The following is a 25,358-nucleotide window of genomic DNA, read 5'->3' on the forward strand; positions in this document are numbered from 1 at the left end:
TTCATACTCTTTTCACTTTTGACCAACAGATCCTTACAGTAATTTGCTGAGGGCGAGGCAAATAACCATCAGGATCGATGAAAGGAGGAAATGTGCTCTGTGACCTGCACAGTCTGGAGTTTCAGTCCTCACGATCTGGTTCATGGACAGTGAGGAGCAGAAGTGAACTCAAGGGTCTGATCAGTACAGTTGGGTTGACCCCAGGTGTTTTGTGGAACAGGTGAAGTAGAAAGCATTAGTTTATGCTGAGTTTGAGTTATTCTGGATCGACTGAAAGTCCCTGCTTGAGGAGCAGCATCTGAATAAGATTTTTCCCATCAACAAGAGCAGAAATTCTGTGATAGCCATGTATCTGATTGCTGTAAATGCCAAGCTGTGTTAGGATGTGGTCAGTTTGGCAACACAAAATGGTGTGTTTTTATAGGTTGAGGGGTTTTTTGAGCTCTCCAGAGCTTAATTATTCTTCTAGTCTCTTAATTACTCTTCTTGTTCCTCCCAGTTCCACCATCACCTCTGCCTGTGTATTTTCCTTACAAATCCACACAGACTGCTTGCCTTTCAGGAACATAGTGTGGCCAGGTGCACATGGGCATGTTCTTTGACAGTGAGCTCCATGTATGGATGCAGCTGAACTTTCTACAGGCCGTAAATGAAAATAATTATGACTTTGTTTGAGTCTTAAGGTGAGCAAAACACAAAATGCAGGAAAGACTTGTAAGCATTTAGAGATGCAATTTTTCTCTCTTTCTTGGTCATATTGAAGCCTTGAATTAAAGTTTCACTTGACACTGATCAAATGGGAACAACCCTGAAAGCACAGCTGAGGACTTTGCTTATGACTGGACAGTACTTTGAATCATCACCAAGGTCTAAAACTAAATCACACTTCCCCATTAAAGCCTGAAGATGGTCATTTAGTTATATGATTAGAAATAACCAAAGGTGGGTGGGTGGATGGATGGATGGATGGATGGATGGATGGATGGATGGATGGATGGATGGATGAGCTGACTGCTAGCATTTATCCTTGAGAGGAAACACTGGCCACATGGGATGCATGAGCACTCCAGAGCTGATAAGGATATTTTATAGGTCACTGCCCAGTAATGAATGAAATTGTAAAATTTCAGTGCAGCTAAATACGGCTACTGGTGAGGCAGCCAGGAGGGCTTGCATTTGTTCATGCTGTTCTTAGAGCAAGTTGATGTGGGTTTTGTCTGCACCACTGCTTGAGTTTTCATCTTTCAGTGTGAGAACACTGGGGAGAAATCACTTCCTCCTTCAGGAGCAGTCCATCTACATGATAAAAGGGTATATCCCTAGTAATGTTAGATTATCTATTTTAATTTAGATTTTAAAATAGAAACTAATCTCTAAAATATGAAATAAAATATAATACTTGATATTATTTATCTATTACCCTTAAGAAGAGCACTGCAGTTTATCTGTTTTTCCTAAGAAAAGTACTGCAGTACTTGTGTTTTTTTCCTCCCTCTTCTTCCTGGTTCTTTTTCAGGCACAGGAAGTATGGCAATTCATCCTATGTAATCTTTTTGCTTTTGAGTGGTTGCTGTTAGCAGCTGTGGAGCTGTTCCCTGGCAGTTTTGTTGGTTATGCAATTAAGAGCCATAAAAAATACGTACTGCAAGAAGCAGTTGATGTAGTATATGAAACTAATAAAAAAAGAGAAGTTTTCAGACTGATAATGGATCAGAAGCAGAACAAAAACTTACTCAAAGCAGTGTGGGGGGGTTTTCTCACTCTCAGCAGAAAGTGTTTTATCAAAACTACAGACCGACCACTGGCTTTTTTGATTCTATTTCCCAGCACTTGTTCATTTCCCTGTCAGAGGAAATTTTGCTTAGAGTAAAAAGACCAAAAGCCTTCTGTTTGTTTTCTGATGGCTGTTTTTCTCCATCACTGGTATTTTGGGTAGTTTTTTTCTCAAGATACAAAGATAACTTCTTAAGCAGAAGTTTCACTCACTTCACTGTGCGTTCTGCTTCGCTGGTTTCTCTGTGTGTTACAGACGTCCCCAAATGTATATCTTGCTACCAGACAGAATATTGCATTAAGTATATTTGCAAGTGGCTGAAGCATGACTGGGTGATCTCACTGAAATCAGTGAAAAATGGCAGCCTTGGGGGGCTTGCATTTCCATTATTGATTTTTTTTCCCTAATTACTAGATGAAAAACTGATGTATTTTAAATATTTTAGGAAGCTTTTTGGTGTTGAAATATTAATTTTTTGCCATTAAATATTTAAAATTCTGGTGGCTGTTTGGAGTTCAATCTGTTCTTGCTGACCTGTACCAACACATAACTTGGTCATTAGAAAAACAGATGACAGAATGAAACATGCTATTTCAGCCTTGTCATTCGCTAACAGCGTTAGGAATGAGATATTTTGGGCTTGCATAATTTCTCACTTGAATCAGCTTAGAGGCAGGGGAGAAACACACTGCAGAATTTGATGGAATAAAGATACATAACTGGAAAAAAAATTTTGCATTGCCATTTTGAAAAAAAACCACGGCACATTCAAACAAGAAAGGGGGGAAAATTACATCAAACTGCATAGGTGTACAGCTATACTCAATGGGGAGAGATAGCAGAAAGAATCTTCTTCAAACAGCCCGAGCCCAACATAGCTGGTTTTGTCTGTACTCAGCACTTGTGAGGCTGCAACTCGAGTCCTGTGTCCAGTTCTGTGTCCCTCACTTGTGAAGGACATTGAGGTGCTGGAGCCCATGCAGAGAAGGGCAGGGAGCTGGGAAGGATCTGGAGACTGAGTCCTACGAGGGGCAGCTGAGGGAGCTGTGGGTGTTCAGCCTGGAGAAAAGGAGGCTCCGGGGAGGCCTTATTGCTCTCTACAAGTGCCTGAAAGGAGGCTGTAGCTGCCTGGGGATCAGCCTGCTCTCCAGGCAGCCAGCGACAGTACAAGAGGACATGGACTCAAGCTGTGCCAAGGAAAGCTCAGGTTGGACCTCAGGAAGAATTTCTTCACAGAAAGGAAGTTGTTAAGCATTGGAATAGGGTTGGTGGTGGAGACATCATGGAGGTGTTCAGGCAACAGCTATACATGGGCCATGGTCTAGTAGACAAGGTGTTGGTCAGTCAAAGGTTGGACTTGATGATCTTGGAGACAGCTTAAATGATTATGCAATTCCATGAAAATCCTGTGATGTGTTCTGGTGCCCTCCAATTATCTCCCTAAAAGGAAAGTTTCTAACATACATTTGCATTAACAGCAGTTAGCCCCAGTGAGCCAATTTTTTACCCTCACCTTGCAGAGAGGCTTGACACTACTGAGCCTGTGCAGCAAGAAGTGTTTGAGTGCTCTTCTATAACTTCAACTCGGAACATACATGCTAGTTAAGCATATATAAATGGAGTTTTTAAAAACAATAGTATTTGAGTGTTTTTTTGATATTCCTACTTTATCAGTACCATTCTAGCTATAGAAGTGAAATGATGGCCTTATCTTTATGGAAATGGAACTGTACAATGGCACCCTTTAGGATGAAGTCTTATGTATGGTCATTTTTATTTAGAAACAGAGTATCCTATTTTGATATGACTGACCCTATAGAAACTTGACAACAGAGTGTTTGTTCCAGAATAACTTCCTGGTCAAAGAAATGTATGTGTGCTTATCTTTGTGCTCTATTTTATTAAAATGGGTGGGGTTTGTTATTTGAAAGTGTTTGTGAGAGGCATTGGGCAGGGGTGGGGTGTTCAGCACTCCTTGGCTGGGCTTGACATAAATATGTAGTTGTATAATAACAAGAGCAGCCTGCTTCAAGCTGCTCAAGCTCTGTATCACTAAACAGGAGGTGGTGTGTATATAACGTGGCAAGTAAATAAAGCTGTCCTGCTCTTCCCATGTGGGTACCTGTCCTGAGCATATTGTCCAGTTTATTGGACTGCAGACACAGTCAAGAATTTTTTGAGATTTTCAGTGAAAGAGTAGATTTGAAATGTAAGTTAATGACAGGATGTTTCTGTTTGATTATCCCCTCCATGCAGGGAGGGGATAATCAGGGTCTGATTATCCCCTCCCTGCATGGAGGTTTAAAAACACAGATGTTGTGAAATTTAGCCTGAGTTTTAGCTCTCCTGAAGGATCCAAGCAGTTTGCTTCTCCAGTTCTCTGAGTTTGAGGAAGATGGTTAAGATGGGCACTCGATTCTTTTGACTCAGATATTACAGGGTCTCTGGACTTCAGCTGCAGTCCCACAGACTTGTTCTTGGGGACTTCTTCTTGTGAATACTGACCTTTACTCTAGGGGTGCAAAAGCATAGGTATCTTTTCTGGCCGTGGATCATCACTTACACTTGTTCTTGGGCACCTGGGAGTGAGGCCCAGGCAGCACTGCCTCGGCTGTGTTTGTGCACTGGGAGTGCTGGCTCAGCGCAGCTGTGGGAGGTGGATGCAAGGATGAACCCTGAGGTGGCTCTTGGAGCAGAGAAGAAAAGCACTGACTTCCAGAGATGAACTGGACTGTCAAGTATGACAAATATATAGAGGAGGGGACTAGCCCAGTGCTTCTAAAAAGGGATTATTTTAAAAATGAATAAATTCTGAGATACAGGTAATGCAGTGTGTTTTCTGCCATATATGGCACTAAGCCTGGCTTTTTCCACTGTCTGCTAATACAAGGCAAAAGTGATAATGACCTTTAAATAACTACTAAGTACCAATCTGATGTCTATTCTGTTTGTTTTTTTTTTTTCAGGTTGATTTTTTTTTTACTACAAACCAGTGAAGATGACGCCAAAACATGAAAAACAGGTAAGTGGTATCTAAGCTTTAATAAAAAAGGATTCAAGTTGTGGATTGAATTTTGTTACGATTCACATGGATCAGGGAAGACTGGTTGTATTCTTCATACTTTTAGTTGCCAGGATACAGAATATTCTGGAATGATGCAGTACCTGTTCCTTCTGTTAAAATCTGATAGAAAAATCAGATATTCATTCAGAGTAAGTGACTGTGCACAAAGGGCTCAGACACTGAGACAGGAGAGAAGGATTTGGATGGAGTCTTCTTTTATCAGTTTTAGATATTTTATAGGGACAATGGTTGGATCTGGATCTGAGCTCTGATTACCAGCTGCATGGACCACAAGAATCCTATTTGCATGTTCTATTCTGCTCAGTCCAATGATTCAACAAATTATTTTGTCTCAGCTCTTATTTTCTTATCAGCCTTACTACACAGCATGCATGGAGTGAAGATGCCAGCATCCACAGCATGAAAAGTCCCATGTCCTTTGTGGCTGATCCTTTTACTAACAGGCAACCTGATGGGTTATGCTATTTTTCTTGGAAGCTTTGTGGAAAATTACTCTTCAGGGGTTATTGACTAATCACATGTATAATAGGAGCACAAGCTCATCACCTGATACAGTTCTGAGCACAGACATTTGAATTAAAATGCAGCTGAAATGACTAAAGACAAATAGTCAACCAATGTGAGATTGTTTTTATTCCTCCTTCTTGTGGTAGATTTTTCCCTCATATTAAAAATAGATATTTCCATGTCAGATTTCCTATTTTCCTAGTAGGAAAATGTTAAGAGATTTCTGAGAAAGGCACATTTTTTGTGATCAAATTCTGTATAGGAAAGCTTCTGCCTTATGCTTTTCTCTGAGGAATCCGTAGCATTATGCAGAAATATATCCAAGAAAAGAGAGAAGGGGAAGAAAAAAAGAAACAGAAAAATTAGAAAGATTTATTGTGATTGCTTCAGCTGCCTTTATGGGTTGTTTTTCCTTTTGAGGCAAATCCAAATGGAACATTTTGTTTTTCCATGCTTGTGTCTATGTGACCTCAGTGCTGTCCTTATAGTCTCCTGTCAACACTCATGTTCTTTACATAGATCTGTAATCATGAGGGAGTAGGTGTAATCCAGGTTTGGGTGTCACTTGGGCTGTTTTGTCATTTATGTGTGACCCTATCTACTTGGACTGCTCCTGGCCTTGAGGACAGGGTAGCAAAATACCACCAGTGTCATGCTTAAACTGGCTGGTTTAGCCAGGAATTAAAAGGCACATGCAGCCAGAGAAACTGCTCTGCAATTCCTGCTTGTTAAGTAGTTCTGACTGCTTTTGGGGCAGGTTTGAAGATTCTGACAATTCATGAGCATGTTTAGGTCAGCGTGGCTGCTGGACTCCATATCAAAGCTATAGCTTTAGCAGTTTGGACAGAAAATTGTTTGCCTCTGAATGTAGTAGTTTCCAGAGAGAAGGAATAAATGGAGATGCCACATCTTCCAGTACCTTTCTTTTGAGTATATACTGTTTCCAGTGCAAGAGGCCTCCTTGCCCAAGCCTGGACACTTTTAACAGCACATTTTCTTGAGAGAATTGTTGCTCTGAAGTGTTACAGGACACATATTCTTGAATGCATTGATATAAATGCATGTATTGTGCCCCTCAATTAAAAAAAAAAAAACAACAACACAACCAAGAAAAAAAAAAAAAAAGAAAACTGAAAATGTGTGTAGTGTGACATAATAGCTAGATAAATCTGCAGTTCTGGAAAAACCAAGCAGCACTAGGCAATGGGGGGAGACACCTTGTACAGGATTGCAGCTGGCAAAAGTAAAAAGTCCCTGAAACCTTGGCTGTCTTTGTACTGAATCTCCCACGTTGTACAGCTGGAGTGCAGTTTTGTGACAGATGATTAAGTTAGTCTTCAAGTGGTCTGTGGGAGGGAGAGGTCAGCATCACCTCCCCCAGGTGAGCAGTGCCTTACTTGAGAAAAGACATATCTATTGAGAGTGTCCTCAGTTTTATAGCAAAACAGGGAGGGAGTGGGATACATAGAGAGGAGAAAGGCAGTTATTACCCAGTATTGCTGTAATCTCCTGGTTGTTTGTGACCAGTGAATGCAGGATGCACTGAGCATATAACAGCATTCTCACAGAGGAGTGAGTATTCTGCCATCCAACTCTGCTTGGACCATAACATAGCCTGTTTGTGAATACTGACCTTTACTCTAGGGATGCAAAAGCATAGGTATCTTTTCTGCGGATCATCACTTACACTGGGTAGTTAGGTCTGCTTTGATTAGAGCAATGCTCTTTTTCAGTGGGATCTTGTATTCTGGAGAAGAGTTAAAGGTCAAGAGAAGGAACAGTCTACATGTGCAATGCCACTGTTTCAGAGCAACAAAATCTGTAATGGGAATAACACTTCCTAGATTCAAGAGATGAATAGGGGAAGTAACCCTAAATCTTGAGAAAGGCTGTACATTTTTATTTTTCATTTCTAGTTGCTTACTGTTTATCTTGCTTCATTCTAAACTCAATATTGTCATATTTTTGGTAAATAAGGGGGGGGGAAAAAGGAACACCCAGTCTTGTGTTGAAATCCTAGTGTTTCAAATCAAAGCTGACAGTGACTGTGTCTGAGGGCTGCATTTTGCTGAGGTGCTCTGCTGTTCTGTACATCATTTTTCCTCTTGGCTCAGTTCTTTACTGCTTAGACACTTCCTGCCACAGCATATACAGCAGGTCTCATTTCTTTGCTAGGTAGAGTCTGAACTTGCTCCTTGTTGAAACTCAGTGACTAGTTAATTGCAAGTTAAAAGTGTACAGAAGTTTTCCAGTGCAAATTTTGTGGTCTGGAATGATTTGCAAAGTAAGCCATAGCTAACCAACAGCATATCCAGTAGCAACTTTTAATCACAATACTTTAGTAGTATAAAGGTTTGAAAGAAGCATTTTACTTCAAAGACTGTTTTGTTGCTGTACAAAGGAGAAGGTTATGGAAGGTTATTTGGAAATGGGGTAATTTGGGGAACCTGGACAAAAGGAAAGTCAACAAGAAGCTGATACAGCAGTAGATGAGAGGAAGGAGGCTGAGGTCAGGTTATAAGCAGGCTGCCTGAGGTTGTGACTCCTGTGCTGCAGCAGTTGAACAGAAAATGAGTGCAGTGTCCTGTTCGAAGCTTCTTGGCATAATTTCTCTTCTTTCACTTGCAGGACTGATTCATTCAGTGCCCAGCAAAGGAAAGAAAGTAGGTTGAGAAGTGGTTGCAGCTTTGGAGAAGATTGGGACACAGGGAAATAGGAATTTGGGGAAGACAAAACCTTGCGACGTAAAAAGATGGTACAGTGGTCTGAAAGTCTGCTCTATCTATCTACCTACCTATCTATCTAACTACCTACCTATGTATGGTAAATACTACAGGCAGGTGGAGAAAAACAACCCAAAAAATGGTGTCCTCTCCTGTGTTCAACACATTGCTGAATATCTTCTCTGAAGCTGAAATAACTTCCTCATAAGGCCTTACTAGTGTTTTTGTAAAAGTAAAGGCATGATCCTCAGCTGGTAGAAATGATTAAAGCTCTGATCATTCGTTCCTCTTGTGTCATGCTGGCATGGGGTTAAAAAGCTGCGGGGGAGAATTGGCCCTCTGGTACTCTTCAGGGATGAAAGAAGCAGCAGAGGTGGCAGGAGGAGCCTTTCAAATGTGCTTTATTTGGCAAAGTGTTCATGATACTCACCAGAAGAGTAACCACCAATTATACAGAAAACACCCCTGGGATCAGGAGCTGGGCTAAGTAACATAAAACCAAAAGTTGTGTCCAGCCATCAGGCCACAGGCTCCCCATCTCAGTAACACCTGGAAATCAGGGAGGGAAATTATTTAATCCAGGCCTTGAATGTCTCCCTGCTACCTACAGAGTGCAATGGCTGTACAGGAAAAAGTGTATCTTCATCTTTCAAGGTTGTTACTGTTCTCCTGTCAGTCCACTGAAGGTTTGCAATGGTGGTACATGCAAGTGTGTGTTAGGGGAGAATACTTGGCTGAGGAATAAAGCCTTTATTTCTGATGTCTTTGGTTTGGACATAGGAAGACATGCTTTAAGAGCTTTCTAGTTCAAGATTTCTTGATTTATGCAAATATGCACTAAAAAAAGCATGTTTTTTTACCAGAGACGCTGTCATTCCTCCCACAGTTGATTCCTGTACCTGGAGATCCTGCGCAGTGCCTTCCTCTCAGGGGGAATATATTTACAGCTTAAAGTGATACACTTTTCTTTAAGTCTTTGCTAAGTGGTTGGCTTAGCTTTTGGGCTGAATAGCTTATTTAAGCAATAGAAGTAAGGCAGCCTCTGCATGTGCTCCAGAACCAGCAGGTATTTAGGCACACTTTTGACCTTTGTATTTTAAAGGAATATTTTCCATCCTAGCATGAATATACAGATTTATCAGGATTATGGGGTTTAGTTTGGTTTTGTTTTTCTACAACAAAATTTTGATCATTAGCTGAGAGTATTGAGAAATATTTAATTCTTCAGTCTCTTCCAATTCCCATTAGTGTTACATTACAGTAATGTCCACAGGCCCTCCTTCTCTCTCTTTTCAGATCCTTCTAAATTATTATATAAATGTTGAAATCACAAGGAAGTAAGCTAGATATGACAACTTCTACAACAAATACTCTATATGATTGTCCCTTCAAAATGGGACAGTGCTGCTATGTTGCTTCCTTGGGCAGGTTGATGGAACAGAAATGCCCCAGTGCCACATCTGCAGCTGTGCTCTTTGTCAGTGTTGATTACAAATGTGGGAAAAGCCTGAAATACCTGCCTCCTTCTCCTTTACATGGGTGACTTTGAATGTTAAATTTTCAGTTTGTCACTGCCAAGATCTTGTTTCCCATGCATGAAACCTGTATGACTTTTCACAGTGTTACTTAATCTGAAATATTCCTTTTCAGCTAGCAATTTGGCAGGGACTTTCCCAGACATGTGGTGTAGCTCAGATGATTCATTGCTTTATGCTTCTCCATTTAGAGGGTTGCAAAATTCAATAAAACAGCAGTTCAGCTTTTAATCTGACTCAGTAGTTTGTGGAACAGCAGAACAATCAAGAGAGTCTTTAAGGCTGCCTCTGTCTTCTGCAATTAATTGCTTGATTTTTATTATGCACTTACAGGAATTTGTAACTGTCTTGGTGCGAGACCCCAGGATACAGAAAGAAGACTCATGGCATTCTTACATAGACTATGAGATATTTATTCACGTAAGTATAAAAATATGAGAACAGATTCTTCGGTCTCTTATTGCAGTTTCTGTCCAAGCTAGGGTTGTCTTTGGGGTATAAATGGAATTTCTGTTTCTGGGATGCTGGAGGCTATTAGTCTCCTTTTAACAACTGGGATGCAGTGGAACAGGTAAAGTGGGTTTGCCAATGGCCGTGTGGTAGGTTTAGCAGAGCTGGGGTGGAACCTAACGTGCTCACATGTGCATTCCACAGTATCTTGCAACAGCCAATCCTTAGCTTTACTTACCAACTAGAAGACTGTTACAGACAGTGATATCTTACTGTTGTAGAAAAATGTTGATGTTCAGGTAGTCATGGGAAAACAACTTTCTTTTCAAGTAATTATCTGGTTATTTGTACTTTAAATTCCCCTCAGTTCTTTTTGCCAAGTTATTGGTTGCTGCAATGTGGTTGTTTTCAGTGTATGTTGACATTCATATTATGCTAATTTAGTGGTGCTTGGATGTGTGAAGTGGTTGCATTTGGGTTTGTGATTGTAGTCCACCATATATTAATGGGAGTCCACTTGGCATTATGGTGCTTTCTTTTTGCCTTAAATCTGTCCTATACATAATTTTGTTTTCTTGATTGTTCTTTGGTGGCTAACATATGGAAGATGTTATCCTAATTTGCTAAATCTAGATCCAAGGATTTTAATTGAAGTGTAAAATAAAGGTATTTGTGGGCACCAAGTTACATGGTTAATGCTTGCCACAAGACCTAAAGCATTTCCTTATTGTGTGGAAGAGTTAAGCAGTTAGTGGATGAGAGCAAGCAGTCAAATGATGACTTATTAAATGCCTGTGTGATAAGTAATTCTTTCCTGTGTGGCAATCAGAGTTGTGAAACTTTTAAATTTGTAATGTGCTTCAAGTACCGCTTCCAAAGCAATTATATTTTTCATTTCTGGTAAATAGAAATTCTGTAGATCTGGCAGGGTGAGTGCTGTATTACCGTTTCACAGACATGAGTGCCTCTGAATAAAAATGTATTAAGGCTTTCTCAGTGACTGCTGAGTTTGGGAGATGTTGTTTACACCCAGTGTGTCTTCATTCAACTCCAGCCAGCAGCTAAGCACCACACAGGTGCTTGCTCACATCCCCCCTGCCCCACCAGCAGGATGGAGGGAAGAGAATTGGGGGGGTGAAAGAGAGAAAACCTGTGAGTTGAGATAAGAACAGTTTAATAATTGAGATGTAGTAATAACATTAATAATAATATTAAATAGTAATAATAACAATACTAATAAAGAAAATTTATTAAAATTATAAAAATAATTTTAAAATAAAATAAATAAAAATGTAGAAAGACAAGTGATGCAAATGAAAACATATGCTCATCACCAAGTAACCAATGCCACCTAGTCCCTCAGTGGTACTCCCCAGCCAGCCTCCACCCTAGTTTGTTGCTGAGCATGATGCCATATGGTATGGAATGTCCCTTTGGTCCATTGGGATCAGCTGTCCCAGCTGTGTTTCCTCCCAGTTTCCCATGCACCCCCAGCCTGCTCGCTGGTGGGCTGGGGTGAGGAGGAGAAAGCCTGGCTCTGTGCAAGCAGTGCTCAGCAGTAACTAAAACATCCCTGTGTTACCAGCACAGTTTTCAGCACAGACCCAAAACACAGCCCCAGCTACTGTGAAGGAAATTAACTCTGCCCCAGCCAAAGCCAGCATACAGTGATACATGATCCATCACTCGGCCTCTCTGAAGCTATTAAGCATCAACTCAGCTTCTTGCCACCACCGTGCCAGGGCTTTCGGAGACCAAGTCCCTAGGTCACTCCTACCATCCAGACTTCTCAGTGGACTCCAAGTATTGTGTCTGCCTGGCCTTTAAACCAGCTGAGTTCCCCTTCTACCCAGCTCTTAGAGCATTTCTCTTCTCAAACTGTGTGGTATCCTGGGTGTGCTCCTCTGTTCCAGAAGGCTGACATCTTTGTGCTCTCTACAGTCTGCACCTTGTGGCTGCCTGGAGTTATGGCTCCTGGCAGGCGGGGAGGGTGGGCTGGACTGCAGGCAGTTTACTAATGGGGTTTTGTCTGGTATATGGGATTTCATCTAAATGTATGCTCCGTGGGAAAATTTGGCAAAAGTATTTAATTTCTACAAATTGTTTCTCTTTTGATGAATTGGCATTTTCCTAGTGAACTAAGAGTGTTCTGTGGGAAAATTTCCAAATGCTGCTACTTGAAGAGAGCAGTTGCATTGGTTTCTTTGGTTTGATTTAAGTTGGGATTGCACACTGCAAAAACTCTGTGTACCTGTTTGCAGGATTGTAACTAGAATAGCTAGAATCTTTTTCCCTTGCAAAGATTGGCATTATCTACTGAAACTTTTTTCTGAGGTCTGTTTTTCCTTTTACTGTGAATTGTACTGTAATCCAAATATCTTGCTTTTAAAAAGAAGGCAATGAAAAATATTTCCCTGAGAAGCAGTAGAAACTGTCAGCAGTCCTGCCTGAGGTAAAGCACAGCCCTTAACATAAACTGAATTAATGTCAGGCTTTCCATTGGTGTCTCGGTTATTAGTATAACATTTTGGATGTGTTGTTAATACCATGCCTGCACTTGAGCTTAAGCTGATTTGCAAAGTAAATGTTTTTTATTTCCCAACAGACAAATAGTATATGCTTTACAAGGAAAACATCCTGTGTTAGACGACGCTATCGAGAATTTGTTTGGCTCCGGCAGAGGCTTCAGAGCAATGCAGTGCTTATGTGAGCAACTTTATATATTTAATAATCTGTCAGTCATGGAGGGAAGGATTGTTTCATCCTAATTCAGAGAACTACAGAAATCAGATCTGGAAAGTATCCTGTGTTTCTTACTAGCACAAGTTTATTCTGTAGAATGCATTTTATGGGCTTTAAACCCAGAAGAATGTGTTTTGTACTTACAGCCTTTTTTTGGTGAGCCCCCCTCCAATTTGTAAGAGACTTGATTTGTATTTTCTTTTGCTATGCATGAGCAGCAGAAATAACAATCTAGTGTAGGTATTTGTACCTCCTCTGTGTTCTTCTTCAATGTGCTTAGGTCTTGCAAGCACCATAAGAGACCCAGCCAGACATGGATGCAGGCTTAACAACTGGCCCAGAAAAATCAGATTAATTTATTTTTCCCCTTTGAGGTGTGTGAGAGGCCCTTCAGTTTCTCAACCTTGTGTTCCCAAATTGATTTCAAGAGCTTCTGGAACATAACTCATGTTTTCACATGCTTGGGGTTGGTACTTGCTTTCTGCATTTTTCTCTGCTGTTTTACATTTGGTTTTACTGTGTATTGTTTTCCTGTTTATAAAGACAGCTACCTGAACTGCCGTCCAGAACTCCCTTTTTCAACATGAACAATCCTAATCACGTGGACCATCGCCGTCAGGGTCTACAAGAATTCCTGGAAAAGTGAGTACAGCCTATCCAGATGTGTTGGAATTTTTATGAGGTCATCAATTTCTGGTTTAAAATAGCTCATCTCTGGTACTTGAGAGCCACCATGTGGTCATCTGTACATGCTACACATTTAGGTATATTTTTTACTTGCAATGTCATAATTCATACACGTGACTTCAGCTCTGTTGGTTGGTTATAATGAGGCTTCAGCTGACACTTTTCCATTGTACTTCATTGCACTGATTATAGATAATAGGCCTAAATTTAAATCACTTTGTAATTGCATACTAAGTTTGGGAGATCTTTCACTGTGATTTCTATTTCTAGCTTTCAATAAGGAGCTGGATATTCTTGTACAAAGAAAGCTCCCCCCTTTATGTTCATGGAAAATCAGTGTCTTTGTGGGCTAAACCCCTGTGAGCCTGGGAGAATTCTCTAGTGAGATCTTCTAACACAGAGCTTTCCTAAAATGCAAATTGCTTTGTTTACCAGTCCCACTAGCATAAGCAAGCTCTAGCAGCTGTGCCCATTTTCAGTGCAGCTGCAATCTGTATAAAATCATTCATGAGGTTTAGCTAGACCCTGACCTGCATTACAAGGGAGCAGTGTATGAGTTTCAGTACTGCATCCCTCAGTCCCACTGCTGTGACCACTTCACCTACTGCAGTGCCTGAGCCCCTGTTGGTGTAATTTTCTGCTTTTTTCTGCCATTCTTGTCGTGCCCTGGCACTGCTGGTGTGAGAGCAGGCTGCTCACAGCTGCTGGAGCAGGAGCTGTGTGTGCCTCTGCTGGCTGCCTTTAGCTGCTGCTCGGGGTAAGGACATGCTGAAACACTGCACCTAGAGACTATTCATCTTCTTTCCAGTCAGTGCATTATAAGCCTCCCTAACAGACAACAAATCATTGGTCCCGAGGTATATTTGTTAGGCTTAGCAGCTGAAGGCAGGGACAGCTAACTGCTGCAGGAATAATATTCTGCATGCAGTTCTATAGGATGTGTGGCCAAAAGGTCAGCCAATAAATACTGGCTGAAGGCATGTGAGACAGGGAAGAGAAAGCAGAAAAGGATTAGAAGATATTTTTACACCTCAGGAAAGAAAAGCAGTGAAATGGAAGGGCTGTGCTCCTAGAAGCATGTCAGTGATAATATGAAGAGTGTGGTAGCTCAGGTTCCAGTGTCTGAGCAGTTCTGTCTTAGCTGTGCTGCCCCATGGAGTAGTTGTATTTCAAAAAACATTCTCATTTTGAAAGAGGCCTGTCTGGTAACAAGGTATATCAGCCTCAGAAATGTTTACAACTGCTGTCTGCACTTCAAAAGTTAGAACAGAAAGGTAGATTAACTTAAAAGACATCCTCATGCTCCAGTTTTGTGGATGACTGTAGCTGAAATGAGTACTGACAGCAGAAAATGACAGCATGAGGAACGTTTCACCATGCTGCTGTTAGTCCAGGAGTGGGAAAAGAAGCAACTCAATTGTAAGGGAATGATTTAAATGTTTGAACTTGAGTGCAAGAAAAGTGTCAGCTTTCTCTCAGCCCTGAGGAGCATTTGGAAGGAATTTTCAGAGGTTGTGTTGAGATGCACTAGCCTGGCACCGTATGTGCTGTACCATTGCCCTCTGCTGGCTGGATCCACTGTGCTGCTGCTGCTGCTGCTGCTGCTCACAGGAGGCATCTTCCTATTGGCTCGGCTGCCGTGATGCTTTTCCCCCTCCCAGTTATGAAGCTGAACCAAAGGTTATGACTCTTTTTCTGAAATTGAATTTTGTGGAATTCCCTAACAAGAGTTAGTATAAAATATTTATATATCTATGTATAATATATACCTATGTATAATATATAGGTATAATATACGTGTGTATGTAAAATATACACATATATTCTGTATAGATGTATGTTCTATGTCTATCATATGCATATATGAACAATATACATATGTTACATAGATATTACATGTAATAAACATATAATACAAATAATAAGCATACACACTGGAATTTACTGAAGCTCTGGGTCTGGATGCTGCACATTCTGATACAGTAGAAAGGGGGGACCCTAACCCAAAACTGCTAAGCTGAGAACTCCATTCACCCCAGCAATGACAAGCTCACAATCCTACTGTGTTGTTTCTCTGTGTTTCTTTGTGGCAATGGGAAGAAATTTGATTCAGGCCTTTGTGGACCTGTCTGGGGAGAGGTTTGCAGGTAACATTTTTAAATGCCTGCTTGTGATGCAGGACTCCCAGGTGTTACCAGGATCCAAGACATCTCTGAAGAGCGGGTTAAGATCTTTCAAAGTCTTGGTTTGTGCCCTGTGCTGTATGACCAGATTGCTGTAGTGCCTGCCTGTGCAGGAGCCAGGATGGAGCAGCTGGAGGCCCTCTAGTGCTCAGCTTCTGGCCCTGGGAGCACTTCCATATTGCCTATATGTGGATGGCTACAGAGCTCTGTTGTCCTTCCACACTTTCCACTCCAGGGTGAGTTAGCACAGGGCGCAGGGTGTACTTAGAGCCTTTCTGAAGCCTCTCCGTGCTGAGCACAGTAGCTCAAGAATTAGGCCAACAGCTGGGAAGTTAAGCACTAGACTTTGTTGAAATCTGGGAACAGGTGTCCCATTTTGATTTGGTTTTACTGCACAAATGCAGGGTAAGATCTACTTGTCTTACAGGTTATTATCTCTGAGTGATGAAGAGCTGTAAAGCTCACTTCTTGTCTGGGCATAATTTAATATTTCAAGAGGCCATTTGCATTAACGGAAGTCAGCTAGCCCCTTTTCAATTATGAATTACTTTGTAAGAATAAGGAAAATTATGTGTTTTTCCTGCTAAGTATCCTTGTCCTTTGAGGATGCCTGTGAACAGAAAAGTTTACTCTTAAACTAGAGGTCAAATTTAAAACACTATCTTATAATTTTAGCTTCTGCAAGATCCTCTTTGCTTTCATCCATTTGTAGCTGTGTAGATCTAACTTTGGGATTTAGATTACCCTCAGAGAAAATCAAGTGGGTTTGCTCATGAGAAAACTAATTAACAAAGCCATTTTGAATGAAGTTGAGTTCATTTGATGACTTTTTTTTAATTGAATATAGTTGGATCCCAAAAACTTACGTGATTTAGGGAGAAGGATTACTCTTCAATTACTTTTCAGACATGCAGTTTATGATGGGGTGGAAGACACTGAGAGTTTTGAGAAACAAAATGCATGGATCCAGCGGGAACAGAGGGCATCCACAGTGTTGCTCCTGCAGAGGGCCATGGTTTGCTGAGTGCCAGAGTGGGGAAGCCACCCAGAATTAATCAGCCTAAGGCAGAGCCATTTTCTGAAGGTGTCTGGTGTCAGGCACCTCCTTGCCTTTTCCACTGCAGTCCCACGAGCTGCAGCTGGTGCAGGGTCAGAGGTCTCTTCTGAAGGTGTCTCCAGTGGGCGCTGTCTCAGGGATGTGGAGCCTGGGAGACTGGCTCCTAAAGGGACAGATGCCAGCTTGCCCCTGCCAGGGCCTCAGGCAGGAGCATTGGCAGTTGTGGGGCAGGTGGAACTACCTTGGGCAAGTTGCCTCTCTCCAGTAGAGCCTTGCTGTTGTTTCCTATCTGGTGAGGGAATAATGTGTAGCAGGCACATGTGGGTTAATCTTCTCCTAACCGCACACATTATCACATACACAACAGTTGCTTCACAGTTGCTTGATACCAGTAACATTTCCTCCCTTATAAAATGTGAAGGAGGAACACAGTCAGCTTTTTTAAAGAGGAAACTGGGGCTTTGTTTGGTGTGGGCTGGGGCTGAGGGGCTGGATGCTCAATAGAGGGCACCACAGCACAGGCTGTCATCCGTCTCTCAGCTCCTTGGGTTTTTCCCTTGCTCTCGTGAGCTGTTGTAAATGGGCAGAGTGAATTTGTTGAAAACAAAATCGGAGTGTTAACCTTCCACACACATTCAAGTATGCATCTGTCATTGTATTAGGTTACAGTAGATACAGGAAATCTTCAGTTAGGATTAAGTTGTACTGTTCAGCCATATGTTGTTTTTCTCCAGCAGAACAGTGTATAATATACATAATAAAATCATGGTGAAGAAAACCAGATTTTGGACCTTGTCCAAATAACAAAAAACACATGCTTTTTTCTTTTGTAAATATTTTTTCCATAACACAGGAAAAGAGAAATATTTCTCATATAGTATCCAGCATTTCCTCAAAAATGACATTATTTCTTCTTCTTGTGGTGTTTTTCAGTCTTGCTTCTTTAAAGGTCTAGAGATCACAAGCATTTACTGAAAGCTTACAAACAAAGATTCACATGGCTGTGAATAAAAAATTATTTTATTATCTCTAATTCTAATGTAGAGCCTTATCTTGCAGCCCCCTTAATCACATAAGTAGTCATTATGCATGTGAGCAATCTGGCCAAGAGGAGTGAAATCTCTGACAAGTAATGACTGCTGATGGGATCAAGACTTGCAGGGTTTAGCCTTTCGTTCTTGCAGGCGTGCATAGAAGGTCCGTTGTTCCCGTCAGCGTGCTCAGTCAGTTCATAGGAATGATTACCGTGAGCCGTGACTCTCCAGGAGTGCTGATTTCCATCAGTGTGAGCACAGCCCTGCCTGCTCTGGCTGCAGTGAAAATGCAGAAGCAGCGCTGGGAGCTCTCCCTGCTGTGTCGAGACTGCGCACGCGTCCGGCCTCCGTGAACGCATCCGAGTATTAATGTTGTGACGCTCCTCCCTTCCTCCTGCCTTTTTAATTTGTTAGGTGGTGGTTTGTAATTTTCATTTTTTAAGTCCTCAAAGCCAAGTCTAGTTTTTAAATGTCAAGCCCTTCACACAGTGAGCCCCCAGGACAGCAAAAGCCCCCAGAGAGGAACTGCTATACCAGCATAAATACTACTAGTACTATCTGATGACAAATGTGTGGGTATTTCCTTGAAGAAAGAGTATTTTGAACAGGAAAGCCTAACACTTATAGGTAGTGCAGAATTTATTTTACATTTTGGTTGCTTGAAGCTTGCAATTAAAAAGCAATCTTACCTGTTGGTTCAGAGGGGGGTGGGAAAAGTAGCAGTTTTTTTTTAATTAAGAGAAAACAGAAATTCTTCAAGGGTACAACCAGGTAAAAGGTATTTGTATATCTGCTTTCAGGATGGTTTTAAATGACTTGCAAAATGCATTGAGTGTTTGGTCTCAGTGTGAACACATAGTGAATACACACATATACATGTATGAGTGTGGGTGTGATTTAGCTTTATGAACATCTTGCCATTTCTGCACCTTGGTTTCTCTTCACTCCCTTTACCTCCAGATGGCACTATGAAGCAGAAAAGAAAATTACTGTGAAATAATGAGTCCAATGTAAAGTAAAATTGGAAATTGAATTATAGCTGCAGAAAAAGGACAGTAGCCTTGAGGTCCTGATCAGTCTGTACTCTTATCACTTTTGTTTGCTGTTCCATGTGTTAGGTTACTGCCGAGTTAATAACAGTGCTCTAGCAGTTCAAGGCTTAGCAGAATTGTACTGGACATGAAATAAAGCTAAAATGAATTTGTGTCCAATATCATTGACATTAGTGCTCATTACTTCTCTGGTGTAATGCCTCAAACCATCTAAAATCAATTTTAAAGATTACCCGTTATTTTATAAAGAAAATAAAATACATTTCAAACAGCAACAGAGCTGTAAGTGTAGTGTAATCTCATGAACAGTTAGTTACTTGTGTTTTCACTGGTTGGCAGGAAACTTTTGAAGGTACAGCAAGAGGAAAATCTGGGAAACTAAATGCCATTCACAGAATTTAATGACTTGGCTTTTTGCTGTGTTCCTTAGCATTAGACACGCAAATGTTAGAATTGCAGAAATGTGCATCTCCTCACTGCCTGGGAAAAACAGTAACTGTAGTTAGCCTACAGGAAACTCCGGCACATTATTTTTCTTTTGTTTTTCTTCTTTTTGTTGGTTTTTTTTTTTTTTTTTCTTTTTAAGAGAAGTAGAATATTTACTCTGCCACTTGCATAAACTATAGAAGTGGATTTATTGTTTGGAATGATACCTCTTCTTTTTGTTGCAATGTTTGTCTTTGTTTGGAATGTGCGTTTATCAAGAGTCAAGGCTGAAATCCTCTTTTAGTGGCTGCTGAATGATGGCTTTTCAAACTGTAATCATGAAGCTGTTGCTGTCAAGGTGTGTGGACCTGTAAATTCTGTTTTGAATCATTTTTACACAGCCTTTGCTGGATTTTAGACTACAAAGAAGTTTTTCTGTCTATGAATACATTACCCACATTGATTTTATAGACGTATATTTGCTATTAAAATTGTGAGAACTTAGATTGGATTAAAAAGGCTTTCTCTGTGTGTGAAAAGTGTGCTTATTTTGAACTTCAGCAAAATGTGGTCGTTCTGAGGCTCAATTTTACCCGCACCTGGTAGATCATTAGGGTTGTTGGAGACATTTCCTCATTGGAAGGTGTCAGAGTTAGAGTTGTTTGGTTGAGACTGCGTGTTCACCTAGGCAAGTGAAATGTGCATGCACACAAGTATCTTGTGGTTTCATGTAGATATCTCTTACTACTTATTTTAATTTGACAGATTTTTATGGGCTTGAATGAAGCCAGAAATCCTTTTGTGTGTTTATTAAATGTTATTGTAATCTTGGCTGCTTTAGTGAACAGTTTTCAGAACGTATTTGTGTTTAAAACGTTACAGTCCAAACACACCATTAATCTTATTCAAGAGAAGGAACTAATCAGTTACACTTTTCATTTTAGTCAGAGTACCTTTAAAATGCAATATTTCTTGCTGCTCTTACTAGTTCTTACATTAATGTCATCTCTTGTTTCCTGTTGCACAGCAATGACTTTTTTTGGTAAAAACTGTAGCCTAAACGGGTATAAATAAGTAAGTATTGAGCCTGAGTAGCTTTGAGATGTTTAAAGATATTTTAATAATATTCTGTGGAGCATTCTTTGGCGTGGTCATAGCCTCTGATGTCTTTATTACACGAGTAAAACAATAGACACAAATTGAAGAAGTTTGTTGTTAATCATTCTAGGATTTGTATAGTAAAGAATTCCTTCTTTAAAGATATGTTGAAGAAAAGTTGCATATCTTTTATTTAAAAATAGAGATGATGATCCTCAATTCTCAGGCCTTGGAAAAGTCTCTCTACAACTTTCTGTGTTACTGGAATGTATTGTATTTTGTTTACTTTCATGTGTTTTAAGTAAATACTCTGTGCTAAATTTATTTGGATGCTTAATTTAAATTATATATGAACCAAATTTTAAAACCTATTTTTGAAAATAATAGATGGAATTTAATAAAAGTTAAGAGGCCCTGAAAACTATCTGCAAGTAAATTAAAACCAGCATAACAGTGTAAATAATTTTGGCTAGTGTTGGCTCAGATGTTGACAGGTATTTCAAAGTCCTGATGTTGCACATATATGAAGTCTGTTCTGCCTACGCACTGTCTCTCTACACACTTCTTTACTCCACCAAACAAATCGGTGACTTGTCATTTTTATAAAAGCTTGGCTAACAAAAAAAAAGAGAGAGACCAAATTTTTGTAAGAGTATATGCCTCCAACTGCCTAAAAATCATTAATTGATCCATGTGGTAATAGCAGATGGTTAAATGGAAGAAATGTCCTTGAAGTTATTCTAATAGCAGATGTGCCTAACTATTAGCTTCATGTTTTTACTCACCTAAAATTCCAAATAATGTAATAAGAAAGTAACACGCACCTAATCATTTTAATATGTTCATTGCCTTCTGTTACTGATTTAGGATTCATCTGAAAACTTTAAAAGCAGGGCATCATTTAGAATTTGTTCTAGGAAAACACTTTAGAATATATATATATAAGAGTGTGTGCAGGTTATATATAAACATTTGCCTTTTTTTCCTTTTCCAGGATCCTACAAGATGCATTATTGCTCTCAGATAGTAGGCTTCACCTCTTCCTACAGACTCAGCTAAGCCCAGAGGACATGGAGGCCTGTGTGTCTGGACAGACCAAATACTCTGTTGCTGATGCCATTCTCAGTTTCGCCTCTCTGAACAGACGTTTTCCTATAGAAGATGAAGAGGAAAAACAAGGAAAAAACGATGCAGACTCTGATTCAGAGAGGTGATTCCTGTATATTCTTACTTTCTGAGATTATATATCCATACATACACACGCACATGCTTCACTTTTTTGTTGATGTAATACTAAGATAATGAAAAAATTAATTGACTGAGATTTTATTGAGCTGTGACAGCTCATCATAGAAGTCTTCACACACACCTCCACACTGAATTAATGAATGCAGTAGAAATTCAATTATCTGCATTCTGATTATGTGAATTTCATTTAGTCAGACTTGAATTATTCGCGTTTAAATTATCTTGCTAAAAAAATATCCAACTGCACTCCAAATGGCTAATTAAAAGTCCAAATTTCCTGTCTCTCTTTGTGACTGGAGATAATTAAAGTTCTCCTCTGTTACTCAGGCTTTGAGTGTGTTGTGAAAACCAATTTCCTCCTTTTATTTTTTTTTTTCCTCCCCCCCTCTCCCCTTTTCTGCAGTTCATCCTCCGGGCTCGGACCTAGTGATGACAGCATTTCATGTGGATGTAAAGCAAGCCCAGCTTCTGAAGAATCATGAAAAATCATTCCTGTATTGCTACCTTAAGGACAGTACAGAGCAGTTTCTGCTTTGTTTACTGGTTATGTGTATACCACACAAGCAGGGCTGTCTGGTAACATGAATCTAAAAGACCCATTGTTAATGCAACCATATGTCCTTACAAAATACTCAAAACAGACCTATCTTTTTGGTGATTTTTTTTTTTTAATGTATCTTGGTGAAGGTCTACATGCTACCTATTTATGTTTTTGTGGCTATTAAAATCTCAGTATTGGGTAAGTCATGCTCTTCTGACATATGTGGCAGTTAAAATAATTCCTTCAGTGAGTGCGTGTCTCAGATTTAAAAAATAAAGATAACTTAATTCCTCATCTTAAAAGTTGGTATATCATATCAAACATATTCAAAGCATCTTTTAGTAATTTGCATCAGAGAAGTTTCATCTTTAGAAGTCATTTGACATTGGTGATGAAATTACACACCCCACCAAGGTACTCACTTTTTAAAGTAGCTCAGCAACATCAGCAAAACAACATTGGTACAAACTATATGCTGCTGACAATTTGAGATATAAATACATCTTCCTCTGGTCCTTCTGTAATGTTTATGGAAAGATTGGTTTTATCATGCATAAGTACTGAAGGCAAAAATTCTTGAGCATGGTTGCTTAGAAGTTTAGAAACATAAATAAAAATTACATCATTTCTAGGCTTGCTGGAGATTCTCAGCTCCCAAGGAATTATGGATACTCATTCCCAGTGAAAATCCTGGATGAGGTCCATCGAAACCAATGGCTGAATTTTGCACTGACCTCGCTAGGGCCAGGATTTCACCCAACATGTTTAACTTTAGGCATCTATATTTGAAGGTGCTGGTAGAGGTGTTTTGGTTCAGCAGCAGAAGTGGGGAGTATCTCCCTCTGTGAAATGATGATAATCACACAGCTGTAACACCCTGCATGGATGTGGCCCTCTCCACTCTCCGTGAGTTACAGGAGCTGCTGATTTCATTGTGGCTGTAGTTACCACGTTGGAATATTGACTTTATTCACAAACAAAAGGCAGGCTTGAACACAACTTCTTAACCACCAACACTTATTTTGATTAAACGCCAGTTTTGCTCTTTATTGTTCACAGCAGCTGCGTAGTGTCTTGTCCCAGATCCTGTCAAAGGAGTATGTTTCACTGTGGTGTTGTATTTATATTTGACATTTAACTGCTATTAAAAAGAGCTAGGGGGTCTGATCACCCTAGCAAAGCTCCTATTAACTTCAGTGCGGTAGTTACCGGCCTAGAAATGGATGTAAATACATGGCCCCCTTTTTTTTTTTCTTTTTCTTTTCTTTTTAAAGAAAACTATGGTTACTTTCAAAGAAGGAGCATTTTAAACATGTGAATTACAGAAACAACAGATTATTAAATAGACAGCTAGTAAGGGGTAGCATAAACATGCGTGGGCATGTTTTTTTCTTTTAAAGCATCCAGCTGGGAATCTGTGTAATTTTAGAAACAGGTTTTAGTAGCCTGGGAATAACATCTCTTAGGTAACTACTTTAAGCCACTGTATTTTGTTGATGGTAGCACTTTGTAAGATAAATATCCGTGTATCTTTTTGCTCGGTCTTACTGAATTGCACAAATGTATCTATTCACCGTCTCAGCTTCTATGTGAGTTAGCAGCAACGCTATTTTTAATGTAAAAGTGATTATGCTTAACTAAAGCAACAAGTTATCACTAAAAGCAGCTTAAAAACAGCTGTTACTGGCAGTAATTTTCAGAGATTTTCATTATTTGATTTTTTTTCTATATTATTTTTAAGATAGCACGTTACAAAAAAATGGTTTAGCAAATTTATTTAAAAGGTGGGAAGAATTTAAAAAGGAAAACTGGAATAATGTTGAGAAGAATATTACCATTTTTATTTAAGACAATGTAGTTTTTCTTTTGTTTTAAAAGATTGAGCTAAACTCTTAAAGCACTTTACAGTTCTGGCTTACTAACACATCCTCAGTACCTGACAAAAATTACAGAAACACAAGGTTTGGAGAGCCTCTGTGGCTAATTGCATTTTTTAATTCTAGGAGCTTATCAGTACACCAGCAAGTGTTTTCCAAATGAAGATGTTTCTGAAATAAATGTTTGTTTTCTAATAGCTCTATTGTTATTCTCTTATTTTCTTTGTCATTCTGTTAAAAAAATCTAAGACTACTATAACTTTCTTCTGAACTTTGACAGAAATTTGTTCAAATATTTATCTTTTGAATGATGTTTGTGTAGCTAGTGTTACTAGAATTTTTCTTCGTAATGGGGGAGGGAAAGTACTCCATGCTCTCTAGTATGTCTCCTTCATGTATCAGCTGTATATAATCACATATAAAGGCTTTAAGTATTTTGTTTCATTGGAACATTAAATGTAACTTTTACAAATGTAAATGTTAAACAAAAAATAATTTTAATGCCTTTTTTTACTTTAATGATTTGGTAATTTTTCAGCACTATGACACACACTTTGATCAGTTGTCACTGGTACTTTGATTCTCATTTTTTAGTTTTGAACAATGCTGACATTTCCTGCTAGCTTTTTTAAAAAACAGGATAATACCTAATTTATAAATTAGAAGTAGTAATCAGATTACATTATATCTAATTGCAATAATTCTGCATTCAAAAGCTTTTTTCCCTCTTTCGCTTATAGCTTTACATCCTCATTTTTATGATGATTTCTTAAAAGCTTTTAAGTAATTAAATAAAACAAGTTACTACTTTCTAGCTCATGTTTAAACCTGACAGTGAGGTTTCCTTTATTTCAATATCAATATCCTAATCACTTTATGACTTACCACATGTAATTTATTCTTCAATTATTTTTGTAATATGTGTATATATACATAAATATATGTATACATATATATATAGTATATATATGTGTAGATATATATACACACTGTGTATACACACACACACTCTGCTGTGTTTGGGTTTCCACTTTACATTTTTTACAAAAAGAACAGCAAAGAAACTCCACAAAGATGGTGTATTTGGAGTGCAAATTGTTGCTTATATTGCAATGTATTTCTATAAGCACGGAGGGAAATTTACACTCTAAATCCCACACTGTAGAACAGTGCAAACTTCAGTGTCCATGTATTTTTTTGACAGGTGACATACTGAATTTGTTTTCCAGATTAATATTTAAATTTTACATAATTACTATGAATTATTGAAACAAAAACTGTTTGTGACTTGCTCTGTTATACACGGTATGGATAAGAAGAATAAACCTTGTATGGTCCT

At 39.3% G+C, this 25,358-nt stretch overlaps 1 protein-coding gene across 6 annotated transcripts in view; it reads left to right on the forward strand.

The window, feature by feature from the left end:
* Positions 1–24,216, forward strand: part of SNX10 (sorting nexin 10) — a 35,404-nt gene extending 11,188 nt beyond the window's left edge. For 4 of the 6 annotated variants that reach the window (XM_066554811.1, XM_066554828.1, XM_066554819.1 and 1 more), the window contains 6 exons: positions 4,741–4,796; positions 9,958–10,044; positions 12,680–12,780; positions 13,360–13,458; positions 21,348–21,563; positions 22,005–24,216. In XM_066554811.1, the coding sequence (XP_066410908.1) occupies positions 4,773–4,796; positions 9,958–10,044; positions 12,680–12,780; positions 13,360–13,458; positions 21,348–21,563; positions 22,005–22,083 (606 nt within the window). In that variant the 5' untranslated portion in view covers positions 4,741–4,772 and the 3' untranslated portion in view covers positions 22,084–24,216. Of the gene's footprint in view, positions 1–4,740; positions 4,797–7,994; positions 8,122–9,957; positions 10,045–12,679; positions 12,781–13,359; positions 13,459–21,347; positions 21,564–22,004 lie in introns of all 6 variants that reach the window. The other 2 variants (XM_066554847.1, XM_066554839.1) reach the window with 1 other exon arrangement.
* Positions 24,217–25,358: the final 1,142 nt, after the last annotated feature.

The sequence above is a fragment of the Molothrus aeneus genome, chromosome 1, assembly GCF_037042795.1.
Source record: "Molothrus aeneus isolate 106 chromosome 1, BPBGC_Maene_1.0, whole genome shotgun sequence".
NCBI lineage: Eukaryota > Metazoa > Chordata > Aves > Passeriformes > Icteridae > Molothrus > Molothrus aeneus.